The sequence below is a fragment of the Lutjanus erythropterus genome, chromosome 21 (assembly GCF_056507025.1).
Source record: "Lutjanus erythropterus isolate fLutEry1 chromosome 21, fLutEry1.hap2, whole genome shotgun sequence".
Lineage (NCBI taxonomy): Eukaryota > Metazoa > Chordata > Actinopteri > Lutjaniformes > Lutjanidae > Lutjanus > Lutjanus erythropterus.
The window spans coordinates 18,342,085-18,354,638 of NC_139337.1; the positions used below are offsets into that span (position 1 = coordinate 18,342,085).

The following is a 12,554-nucleotide window of genomic DNA, read 5'->3' on the forward strand; positions in this document are numbered from 1 at the left end:
TCATTAGATCGATAAAACTATTACTTATCCAAAAACTTAAAATATTTTGTGAAAGCATTAATATTCACATCACCAGTCCCAAATACTTTATACTGTTTGGAAGTTAAATGTGCAGAAATGCATCATGTTCCTTTCCATCATGTTTGCTCTACTTAATTTATTTTCTCTAAAATAACACTTAATGTCTCAAGATACATTTTACATCACATAATAAAAAAATACACCATAATGCCCAACCTTAAAAGGAAACAATACTTATGGTCATTTAGAGATATAGGTGTGATTTTTTTTTTTTTTTTTGTGCTGCCTGTACCTTGTGTTTTTTTTAACCTTTAGGGAGGTCTCATTCCTCTTCTGTGATGTATGTGTCTGCTCCTGGTGCATAGGCATAGATGAAGCGTAGGATATTCTGGTGGAGCTCATCCAGGGTCACGTCTCTCCTGTGTAAACCATCCGATTCTCCCAGGTCACAAGGGAAGACTGCGTCCGATGGAATAATGAGAGCAGAGGCTCCTGTACAAAGAGGCAGGCATATCATGAAAAAGCTTTAGAAACTGTTGGCCTTGAGCTCTTGTAGTGCTTATTAATGTAATGCCCAAGTCTGAGTAAAAGCTATGGTAAAGCTGTGTATGTACAGTAATTTGACTTGGTTTCACATGTGCTGATTGAACATTTAAAAAAAAGGACATCCATTTAACAAAAAAACATTAAATGACATGTTAATAAGGTGTAACGCAGGATTTATGCAGGTTTCAAGTTTCATTTAAGACTTCAAGAATGTAATTAGACAAACATCCATACCAGCAAAAAAGTAAATGTATTGTGCAATAGTGTTTATTGGTTCAATGTTGGTTTTGTTTTTTAGTTACAGCATGATCATACATCTGTTTTTCTCAAAAAACATTTAAAAAGAAGTCTGAAATTATATCCAATTTTATGATAGTAATGTTAACTTCATAGGTCATTTTTTAAGACCTGTCAAAATTGTATTTGACATTTTAAACTCAGATTTATTGGATTTAAAAATTGAAGGACCTGCTAAAACCCTGTAATTCAATCAGTATTAGTAAACTGGGCAAACAGACATGACTTCTTGATTAGAACCATTAGTATTGGTAAAATTGAGAATGAATGGTTAAAAAACACTACCATGCTTGAGAGTGACTGAGTTTTCACAGAGGAGCACAGCAATCACAGCATCTTCTTCCAGCACTCGTGTTCTGAGACATAGTTTGCAGTGCGCCTCAGCCAAAGAGATCCTGCAACAGAAAAAACGCATGAAAACGCCATTTATAAATGAATGTTTGCTTGAGTTTTTAATTTTTTTTTTTTGAGTGTTATGAACAAAAAAAAATAAAGTTGTATATAGTAGGATGGCTACAGATAATTAAAAGTAATCAAAACTGGTTTAGGCCATGTAAATGTTTAGAGATTTAAAACTTAATGTGACATTTCTGTCTTGCAGTTAAAAACAGATTTATTTTCATAGTTTTAATTTCACATAAAATATGTCACCACAGGGAAAAAGATTTGTAAACATTTGTCATACCCACATGAATAATAGTCATCTGAGAGTGTAGTTTGAATGAGAGCTCCACCTAGTGGACGATACTGGCATTACACTGGACAATGATAAACTAAAATACAGTCACTGGTTGAGAGGCAGAAAAAGTGAAGAATAAAGTATTTTAAAAACAGTTATTCATTTGGGTTCTGTAGTAGAGTGCTTACAGTAGTTTGATAGAGGCCATAGACATCTTGACACCCTGACTCTGTGTTCGGACTCTGCGACTGGCCATGTAGTAACCGTGGATTATTTTCTCTGCTTCAGGGCTGAGCTCCACTTGTAAACTCTGTGCATAAGCTACTAGCTGGAAAGCAAAGAATAAATCAAGAATTAAACAGCAGTTACAATATAAGATCAATGTGTAAACACACATATTTTAATAAAAAAAAAAAAAAACACCTCCTGGTAGTCTTGAGTAGAAAACTCCCAGCAGAGTGAGTAGAGGGGTTTTCCAGGCCGTACTGCCTGCTGGAGGGTGTGAACAGTCTGGGCCAGCAGGGCCCGCTCACTCACCATGTCCCGACACTGAATGACCAGGCCAAAGGCATCTGCCAACTGAATTGGTATGGGACCCATTTCCTGCTCACATAGAAGAGACTGGGCATTAGAAATCTGTCAAATGTCCTGTTTACGAAACTGCAGAGATGACCCTCTTTTGAAAGGAAAATTCAGCACTTTTCATGTGGGTGTCCAGTAGTGTTGATGGTACAATGCAGTCATCTGATGCAAGAAAATAAAATACTAAAGCAATGAACTAACACATTTTCCCTTTAAATCAGAAAGTAAACTGGGATCTAAAGCAACTCTGAAACTTCTATTTGACTGGTCATACAATTTATTGTTTGTTGTCAACCTTTCCCCTGCAAAAGACAAAAACAAAGCACTAATTCTCCTCAAGGGGGTTAATGAGGTAATGTTGCCTGGGCAGGGCACTTCCTTCAAGAACAGTAAATTGTCTCAATTTCCTGTTTTGTTTGTGCTGTCTGCATTCAACATCTGCGCTGAATGAAATGTGACAATTGTAGAAGTGAGTTTACTGCACCACACAATTTATAAAACATACTATTATTTAAAAAATGTCAATGCAGATCTACTTGTGGACATTCAGACCATGTTTTAAATGAGCTATGTGAGGGATTATGTATAGAGAGTGGATCATTATTGTGAAATTAACCATGACAGAGTGGTGCAGGACTGAAGGGGTTTATTTCTCAACAATGCTCTGCTCACTGTAGATTATCCTGCTTTTTATGTGGTTACTTAAAAAAAGAAATCAATAATTTGACACAACATATTAATTTAAAAATTATCTCAGGGATTTAAAAATGATTTTATTATTCTATGACCAGAGCTGCATCCATTAGAAAGGTCTGTTATTCATAGCTATGGTGTGCTATTCAGAAATAAAAGACCTTAGGGTGCTGTGATTGACCTTTCATAATGGAGTATTTTATTATTTATTTATTTTAATACAACACAGTGTTGTGATTGAACCCACTGCTGTTCCAAGTACTGCAAAGTCTGGCCTTGCAGACCGTCGAGAGGCATCTGTGAGCGCCCAGAAGCTGCACTGGACTGGGAAGGAAAGCTGCTGGTCAGCATCCTCACCATACTTCTTCCCAGGGATGAACATAGACACTGTGCCGCTCTCCAGAACTGGGAAAAATTCAGAAGAACAACTAAGTAAACTGTCTTTTTATGTGTAGCAGAAATTAATAATAATAACTTTAATTAAATTTAATTATTTACAGGGTTTACTTCCTGCACAATTCAACAGGGTAAATTTAAGACTTTTCAAGACCATTTTAAATGCAATTTAAAATACTGTCAAAACAACACAAGCACAGTTTGGATTAGTGGTTATAGAATCAAAGTTGATACTGTTTGTTGTGACAGTGTGATCGATACAAAACATCAAGTTTTAAGAATTGTTCAATGGGTATTTAAAGTAATTTTAAGGCCTAAAATTCAGATTACTGGATTTCAGACTTTGTAAGCCATTTTAAGGACCTGAAGCAACACTGTATTATTTAATTATTCACTTTGGTCGTCTACCTGATTGAATGGCATCCAACCTGTCCTTTTTGTAACAGCCCAGATCTCCCAGCATGCAAATGCCACCAGTGGCTAGCAGGACAGAGCCAGCGTGAATGTTAGCAGTGCCTGCCCCGTGTTCATCGCGGGACAGAGAGGCAAACATCTCCCCTGAGGCTTGATGCCTGATCCCCCGACACGCCAAGCTGAGGCTGTAGGTCATTAGTCTAGCACAAACACAGGGGTTGTGGGTAATGAGAAGGATTAAATGTCAAGGTTCATATCCAGTGCATCCACTTATGATGTGCAAAGTTGGCTTAAGACCACTTTACCTGTCTGATATGAGAGTGTCACTGGTGACGACGAGGAGATCCAAGCTGTGAAGTGTGTCTTTAGCATCTGCTCTAGTCTGTACCAAACTGAGCAACAATCCAAGCTTCAAGGTGTTGTAGAGGCCTGGAGGGGCCACGTCCAGCCCAAAGCACTGAGCCACAACAGCAGAGAACCTCCAGGGAGAACCGGCTGTGGCCTTCAAAAGCTCCTGGAAGCTGGAACTGACTTTACGGGGATCTACAGGTAGAGTTGTGAGACATGGTAGATGTTTCAGTACAGGCTCTTACACATTTTTTCATTTCAGAGATCCATACTTTTCCAGATTGGAATTTCCAGACTTCTGGGGGGATTTTTCACCATATTTGACATCTGAGTACAAACCGCTAGATGTTTAAATCGATTTAAAATCCAGCTGTCAACATGTGTGTTTTGAGTAGATTGTAGTTAGGTACTGCAGCTCAAACAAATACAAAACATACTGAACAAATATTATATTATCATTATTCCTCCATATTCTGTGCAGCCTTGTTTATCACTGAGTCCATATTTCATTTGCAAAATTGTTCACAGTAATCAAAAAACGGTATCATGATGTGTCAAAATGTCTGTTATCAGTATAGCTGTGATTTCTGCAGATTTGGAGCAGGATTTAATATGAGATAATTTACTGTCTTACACTTTGGCTCCCACGGTTGGACGTTATTTGCCTCTACACTCCAGGTGATGCTGGGCCACTGGTGCACATGCGCAGCAATGCCCAACACCCTGTAGAGTCGGCCGATTCTCATTGAGTTACACAGTTCATCTGTGTGAATGGGGGAAACAAAGCAATAGCACTCAAATGGCTTGTTCTGTGCTGCCTGGTGATTATTGAAAAAACATGCATGCCACCTACAAACCACTGCCAAGAGAAATACAGAGTGAGGCCTTAAGAACAAAGATTTCTCTGTGTGCGAATTGCACAGCCAGCTAATGAGTGTTCCTTGCACTTATTAACATATATGTTTAGTAACGGGAACCCAGTGTATTGAATTCCTTCACAGGACTGGGTCAACAGAATATGTTAATCCTGGTGCTGAGATTTGCTAAGCTCTCAGGGGTACTGGCTGGACAATGTTATTAGAGGGGACAGAAACACTTAATATCCCACCATGCAGCACTCTGTGTGTGTGGCTGGCTGCACAAAAATCTATTTATTTGAACTCTACCCCACTAAGTTTGTGTTACAAAGTGAGCCTCATTAAGAAAGCCAGAGAGAATTAATGGCAAACTTCAATGTATCTGACTGTGTGTAAATATAAGCTATTACAACCACATTACTCAGGACTGGGGGTGAATATAATGGATGAGAATATGATTTTACAAACAAATAATACCTTTTTAAAGTTGAGACTATCAATCTATAGTACAAAATCTTGTTTAAGGGTTTGACTTGCAAATGAAAACTGAGCCTTTAAAACTGGAAAAACTAATTGACTAACTCTAAGTACTCAACTCACGCTACACTTTTGTTTTATGTTACTGATCACCGCGCCTCACAAAATTTGAGAGAGTGCATAGAAAAAGTCTTAGATCTTCTACTTCAACTCATGAAAATTCAGAACAAAAAGGGGTTGGGATTATATTTGTGTGACAGTGTGACTATTCATTCTCCACCAGATGGAGATTAAATGATTTTGTGCTCTTTAGTTTAGAAGCTGTAAAGGAAAAGACACTGTGTTCTGCAGATGTTCTCCACAATAAAGACCTGATACCACAAAACAAATCAAAATTCTGTTAGAGGTGAACTTCACAAAAGAGTAGTTGTACTCTGCACTGTTTATCATTTTGTAGTCTTAGTTGTTTCAAGATTTGGTTATTCTCTTGTGAACCTTTCAGACATCTTTTTGCTTTACAGCTACTGTTGTTGTCTTTGATTTGCAGTTGGTGATCTCACAGATGAAAATAGGATACCAGCTCTGTTTCACACATTTTATGTTACAACAAATATTTGCATTATTTGCCACCCGGGGATCCTGATCCTCACTAGGGGTCGCTAAAGCATCACAAGAAGTCACAAGGCCTTGTTTCCAAGGGGTGTAAGAAAACTTTTACTTACTTACTGCTCATTAAGATATATATTTTTTAAAACTGTCAAAGGATGAAGGCAGAGTGAAAACCTGAACTCATGCTATATTCACAGAGTCTTCAATTTCTGCCATCTGTGATGCAATATTCACAGGACATAATCTGCTCAACACTTGTTTTATTGTAGATGTTAGCAGTTGCTCTGTACTTTTATTGTTATGCATTGAATATAATGTGAAATATTAATCGATAATGCCTCTTAGTCAGCGGCAGTCAGTCTACTCAGTGATAAAAAAAAGCGTCCCCTTCTGGAAAAGGGCTTGGAGCCAGTGCAATAGGGGGCAAAATACACAATAACTGATTGAGCCTGAGCCATATGAAGCCCATCCACTGTCTAAACTGTCTGATGCAGACTTACCTCTCAGAAACAGGGTGACAGACTGGTACCTGAATGAGCTTTGCTGATGGACACTTAGACCATCCAGTGCTTTAACATCAATCAGCTCCACAAGCTGTTTGTCTGTCTCCACAAAGACACATTTGCAAACACACAGATCATAATAATGCACACAGTTGTCTTTTAAAGGGATAGTTTGGATTATCTGATGTCAGGTTGCATGAGGTACTTATTGATAGACAGTGTATTATCTACAGTAGATGCCAGTTGGCCGCCCCCCAGTTAGAAGGAGCAGAGAGGGGCACCAGCATAGAAGGCGAGCAATAAACTGCCATGGACAGGGTCAGCAGCAAAAAGTATGATAGCCTCTTAAAAAAGGTCTTTACATTGGCTGACCAGCATCTACTTCTGGTAATACAATGACTACTGACTCCAGTGATGTCTGACACTCTCACCTCCCAACACTCTGAACTTCACATCCTCTTTCAGTGGGGAGGTGCAGACCATGCAGCTGAAGTTGTTTCCCACAGTAGCGGACTCTGTAGCTCCAGGTGCGTGGACACGAATGTGATGAAACCCTAAAGTCAGCAACCATGAAATTAAATCAAATGTGAATCCAAGTTTGAGTCAACAAATCTTCCTTGTATGATAAACGCTTGAAAAACATCAAATTTTGTGTACAAGCCCAACTAACTGTGATTTGTCTTTGCAGTTAATACTATTAGAGGATAAGCGAAACAAATGAGGGTTAAGACTACCTGAAGAGCAGGGACAGTCATCATTAATGCAAAGGAACCTGGCTCCCTGGGTGTATTTCGTGACCCTTGTCATGGCGATGACCACGCCCTCCATGGTGACAGGCCTCATTGGACCATACCCACGAGGAAAACTACAAAGGTCCAACGTGTACTCAGGGAATGGAGGCAGATGTGTCAACTTCAGAATTACATTCACCTCAAAAGGAACAATCAGATTGCGGTGATAATCAACTTTCCTTTTCATATCAGGTGCCTGCATACTGAATTTAAGGAAATGGCACTTAAACTAAACATAGTGTTATCAGTAACCAAGGGGAAGAAGACTCTACATCCTTTATTCATACCTGACTCTCTGTGTGTATTTTTTCAACAAGTGAAAGTACTTTTATCGCCAGGAAGCAAACCTGAAAGAGGAATTATGAATTAACCTCACAATATAAGTTTACAATTCATTATAGCTAGCTCACAATTTTCACTTACAGACTGAAACAGCGCTGCTGCTCTCAGAGGATCATGCAGAACACAGTCACCTAATACAGGATCCACCTCTATCACATCGGAGGGATTCACACTGACACAAAACCTGTAGACTGCCTCAATCTGTTGGGGGTCTGCAAAGGAAGGGCAAATGTTAGTAAATTTGACATTCTAGCTTAAATGTAACTTAGTTTAGTCATTTTTACATCCATGGCTGCTAGGGAAGATTAAATGGATAGTTTGAATTATTTGAGGGGGTGATGTAGTTTTTTTTACAATACCAGAATTTTAAACTTTGATACAATACTAGTATAGAAAACAATCCTTTATACTTCTTTTGATATGATGACAAAGAGAAATAAAGTCCCTGGCACACAAAATAGGATTTTTTTTTTGATTTTTTTTACTAACCTACACAGTGCTGGTACAAAGGAGTCACTGTGTCTGGTTTTGCTGCAAGACAAATTTCAGCCAGGACAATAAAGACTATACTGAACTGAAGTCTTGAGTGAGCACTTAAATCATTGTTTACAGCGTCTGTACTTTCAATACTATCAAATGTCAAATGAAATCTTTATGCATGTGGTATTGAAAAAGTATTGATACCTCAACACGTTTGACAACCTTATTGTTGTTGTATGAAGTATTTATCCATAGTCATAGTGTCACCTGCAGTAGATACCAGTCAATATGCCTTCAGTTTGAAGAAAGAGAGGAATACCAGCATGGAAACTACGCAATGTACAGCAAAACATGTTGTAGTCACTGTAAAAGAGGCCCACCTAAAAAAAATCAAAGTTATCTTAAGAGCATATTATAAGTGTACATTGTCACGGCTTTAACTTGCCATCAGACTTCCTTTTTGGATGTTAACTGCCATTATATAAGCCATCCATCATTCTCTCAAAAGCTAACATACTCATTTGCCAACAACCACACAGAACACAGGACTACAGCTACAGCTGCACTACAACTTCCTCAATCTCTTATTTTGTGTTGTTTGACTTTGGTGAATCTTAATTAAAACACCAAAGTCACACATTAACACAAAGGAATTGAGGCAATGGTACACAGCAAAGCTAAAATGACTGATTTCACCAATGGAGTCTAGTTGAGTGAGAGAGAGAGTAATATTTTGTGTATATAATGTGCTAAAGAAAAAGACTGTCTGGCAGCAAGGTAAAGTGGTGAAAATATTCTAAATGTAGTGTGCACAAAGTGATATTATTTTTTTAGGTTGGCCTTTTTAAGGTGGCTAAAGTAAGTATCGCAGCTCTTCCTGCCCACAGCAGGGCATAGGCGCCTGCCAACGGTTCATTACACCACTTCAAAAAAAATCGTTACTGTCCCTTTCAGCAGAAATTATTTTCTAGTTTTTAATTTTCAGTCCTACCGCTGAATGGTTTGCAGTCTTCAGCCAGTTTCTGAAGGCCGCCACTTCTGTCCAGGTAGACCAGAGCTGACTCTTTCAATGATAAAATGTCAGCCATTTTCACTGCTAATGCTAAGAAAACTAATTCATTGCTATATACTAACGTGACGGCTGTTGATGCAGGTCTTGCCTAGAAGGGAGTCCTTGATTTGCGAAAGTCTCGCGAGATTCGTACGCGCTGTTTCTTCGTTGTGCAAATTAGTTATGTTTTATAATGTGAAAACGTTGTGGTCAAAGTCTGGGGATTTTTATGGACAAAAATACATGACTGGGGTTAGGAAAATGTCATAAGTTGGGTTAAAATGGTCACTCTCGCAAGATAGGTCGCGGTTCTGAGGTTCCCTTCTAACCTACCCAGTGAGCCGGCTCCCACACTGCTTCTGATTAACGTTTGCTAAATGCTAATAATACTAACAAATTAACTTTTTTTTAACACAGTTTTTCACATGTCCACTCAGGTGGACAGCGTGCATTTGCATTTTTAACGAAAGAAATATGTATTTAACAAACCAATTAATAAAATGATGAAATAAAATAATATATAACACATAGTTGTAATGCAGTTAAAGTAGTGTTTTCACATTTTATAACATATTCAATTTTCCTTGATCCATGAGTCCCACATCGGATGGTGGGCTCATTCCCTGTGAGGTGAAGTCTTACTTGTCAGCCTTTGATGAACTTTTCAACCATATGTATTTAGCATTTCCTGTGACTAGGCCTTAAACAGCATGTTCACATTTGTGCAGACCAGTGTTGGGCAAGGTACTGAAATTTAGTAATTACTTACAGTTACTAGTTACTTAGAAATTGAATACTTTTTTCAATTACTGTATATAAAAGTAGTTAGTAACTACGGAAATGTGTCATTTTTAAATGACCACATCTATTCTCTTATGAATCATCATCATTATTCAGTATTCATCATTATTATCAGTGATCATTATCAGTGATAGGAGTTGTTAATACTACACAGGATGCTGCATGTATGTTAACCAAGTGGTGCTACAGTAGTTAATACCATTTATTACAAGGCTTTGTTAAATACTCGATTCTGATTAGTCAATTACAGCATTTTAAGGTTTGTTATTTCTGTATAGCAGACTGTTGCTGTGGATGCACTTCTGACTGTAGACTCTGGGGAAACGATAAAATCAGTTTAAAATCAATTATGTAATTTTTAAAATAATGTTTTTATTCAAATTCCTGATTTATTCAGGTGAGTAACTGTGTAATAAGTGGGATAATGCACGGTGAACAGGTCATTTTTGTGAAATAGACCCCTTCAGGATGATCTTAGACCCCTCCTGTGTCACCCTGTCAGGGTTTATTTCATATATAATTCTAGTTTTAAACATTACAGTGACCATCATCAAGCAGAATGAACCGTTTTGCCCCACTGTAAGGCTGGGTGACATTGGATCATTAAGCAGACAAATCAGGGAATATGCTGCATTTTGTCTGCTATCCATGGCAGTTGTCCACTATTTTCTCTACTCAAAAGTAATGAGCAACAAGCCCATTTAACTTTATTTGGTACTTTTGTATGATAATTCACTTTATTCTCCTTTTGTTCTAACATGAATTTGGACTGTTGACTATTTTTTCTTTTGTGTCATTAATAAGGCCTCAGTAGTAGCCTGATATGAGAATGAATTGTCAACTTGTTACACCTCATTTCAGTATTCAGAGAATCAGTCAACTCAGTGGAGTGGGCAGATTCAAATGTCTGGACCTGGGTCAGGTTGTTAGCTGACTGAAAATTAGAAAGCAGGGATTCTGGCCACAGACCTGATATATGCATGTCACTTACCTAACTATCCCCGACATGAGTATGTATCATATGTTAACATTTATGCACTATTTATGTATGTGTATACCTCGAAAAACTTAAACCTACATAAAAGCAACCATTTTTTCTGTTGTAAAATACAGCTGAAGTGTATATGCTGACTAATATATGTGTCACATCTATATGCATATACAGCGAGAGTAATTATTGATTTATTAAAAGATTAATATAACAAGGCTATAAGATGATATTCACTCTAATTTAATCTCTATACTCATGAACCTTTGCCATTACATACATCTTACATGTATTATGTCACCGTCTGTACAAAGTCCATTATGTATATCTTGATTCTCACTGTTTTGTTTTTTTGATTTTGATTGTTTTTGCTGTTGTTCATGTTGATGCTGTTTGTTTTTTTTTTTTTTGTTTGTTTGTTTTTTATAGAAAGGGGGGGAAAAAACACTTCATTAGAATATTGGCTTTGATCTCAGAATTCTGACGATGACGTCATGACGTCAAAACCCTAACCATATGACGCCAGAATTCTGGCTTTGATCTCAGAATTCTGGCTTCGGTTCAGGGTATAAAATTTAGTCAAATTTAGCAGAGAGGTTTCAGTTTGTAACCAACTACAGACAACTCCCCTCAACATCCGGTTCCAAGTGTGTAGGGAAAACTACGGTGGCCGCAAGACTGCAGATATAAACGCCTTATTCTAAGGTAAGGAAAACGCAACTGTTTATATTTTCAGGTGATTATACACTAAGGTGCATCGTTTCAGATATTTTTTATCATATATTGCGCTGCTGGAGGGTTGGGACGCACAGCCGAGGTGCTGCACTTCGAGCCGCTAAAACTCATCCTCCAGCGGGGTCAGTGGTGCAGCAGCTGTGTGCGTCCCGCACTTCCACGCCTCTTCCGCACCTTTTTTTAAAGGGAATTTTGCATTTGATTCATGATTCTGCCTTGGGTACAGGCTGTCAGTTTGAGTGACGTGTGAGAGACTGCAGACTGCAAACAACTGGATGTCCTTTGCCTCACCCCCCTCCCCCCTGCGCCTTTCCAAGCATACGAGAGAAGGTACAGTGACTGTAGAGGGCTCATTCTAAGGTAAGGAAAGTGCAAACATGATTATTTTCAGGTGATTATGCACAATTGAAAAAATAGCAAACTCAAAGAAACTTTAAACATGTGTCCCTAATATCCTCTTACACAATAAACACTAGCCTTTCACTGACAGATTGTGTCAGACAATTAAATACATTGGGCTCTTAAGTAAGCAAAAAATGACAATTATATAACATAAATATGATAAACCACCAGTTTTTGAACAGACAAATTAGAAACAGTAACCATAACATTTCAATTCTGTAAATTAAAATTTTTAGTCAACAATACAAAACAATAAATTTAAACATTGTTTACAGCCATAGTGGACCATGAGGAGATATTTAACTTTACATTGTCCTCTTAAACTTCCACAAGTGAACAAATGATGATGCAAAATGCTTGAGACACATGTGCCTGTTTACTCTCAGAATATCATGTCGTTCATATCATGTACCAGGGCTCAACAAGATGGCGTCAATCATCATTGAGTAACAACATGGCACCTCAAGCGCACTGAGTTCACTTGAGAAGTCAGGGGGTTAAATAGCTTACTGACTCATGGTTACAATTTTAAGCTAGCGCAA

The 12,554-nt window shown here is 38.0% G+C and overlaps 1 protein-coding gene across 1 annotated transcript; it reads right to left on the bottom strand.

The window, feature by feature from the left end:
• Positions 1–291: 291 nt before the first annotated feature.
• Positions 292–9,123, bottom strand: mcmdc2 (minichromosome maintenance domain containing 2). Its single transcript, XM_084747247.1, has 14 exons — positions 9,027–9,123; positions 7,637–7,767; positions 7,501–7,560; positions 7,157–7,352; positions 6,854–6,976; positions 6,420–6,521; positions 4,611–4,739; positions 3,934–4,171; positions 3,623–3,828; positions 3,066–3,223; positions 1,967–2,146; positions 1,732–1,871; positions 1,150–1,259; positions 292–513 (listed from the first exon to the last, which is right to left on the bottom strand). Exons 1-14 carry the CDS (start codon positions 9,121–9,123, stop codon positions 344–346), a joined length of 2,040 nt encoding a protein of 679 aa, XP_084603373.1. The 3' UTR covers positions 292–343.
• Between the last annotated feature and the right edge of the window lie 3,431 nt (positions 9,124–12,554).

Excerpts from the sequence above, each read along its gene's own strand:
- mcmdc2 (XM_084747247.1), bottom strand. The coding sequence starts at position 9,123 with ATGGCTGACATTTTATCATTGAAAGAGTCAGCTCTGGTCTACCTGGAC. Across the intron at positions 7,768-9,026 it reads AGACTGCAAACCATTCAGCG|ACCCCCAACAGATTGAGGCA; the intron begins GTAGGACTGAAA and ends CTTCCTTTGCAG. Across the intron at positions 4,172-4,610 it reads CCAACCGTGGGAGCCAAAGT|ATCCCCGTAAAGTCAGTTCC; the intron begins GTAAGACAGTAA and ends CTCTACCTGTAG.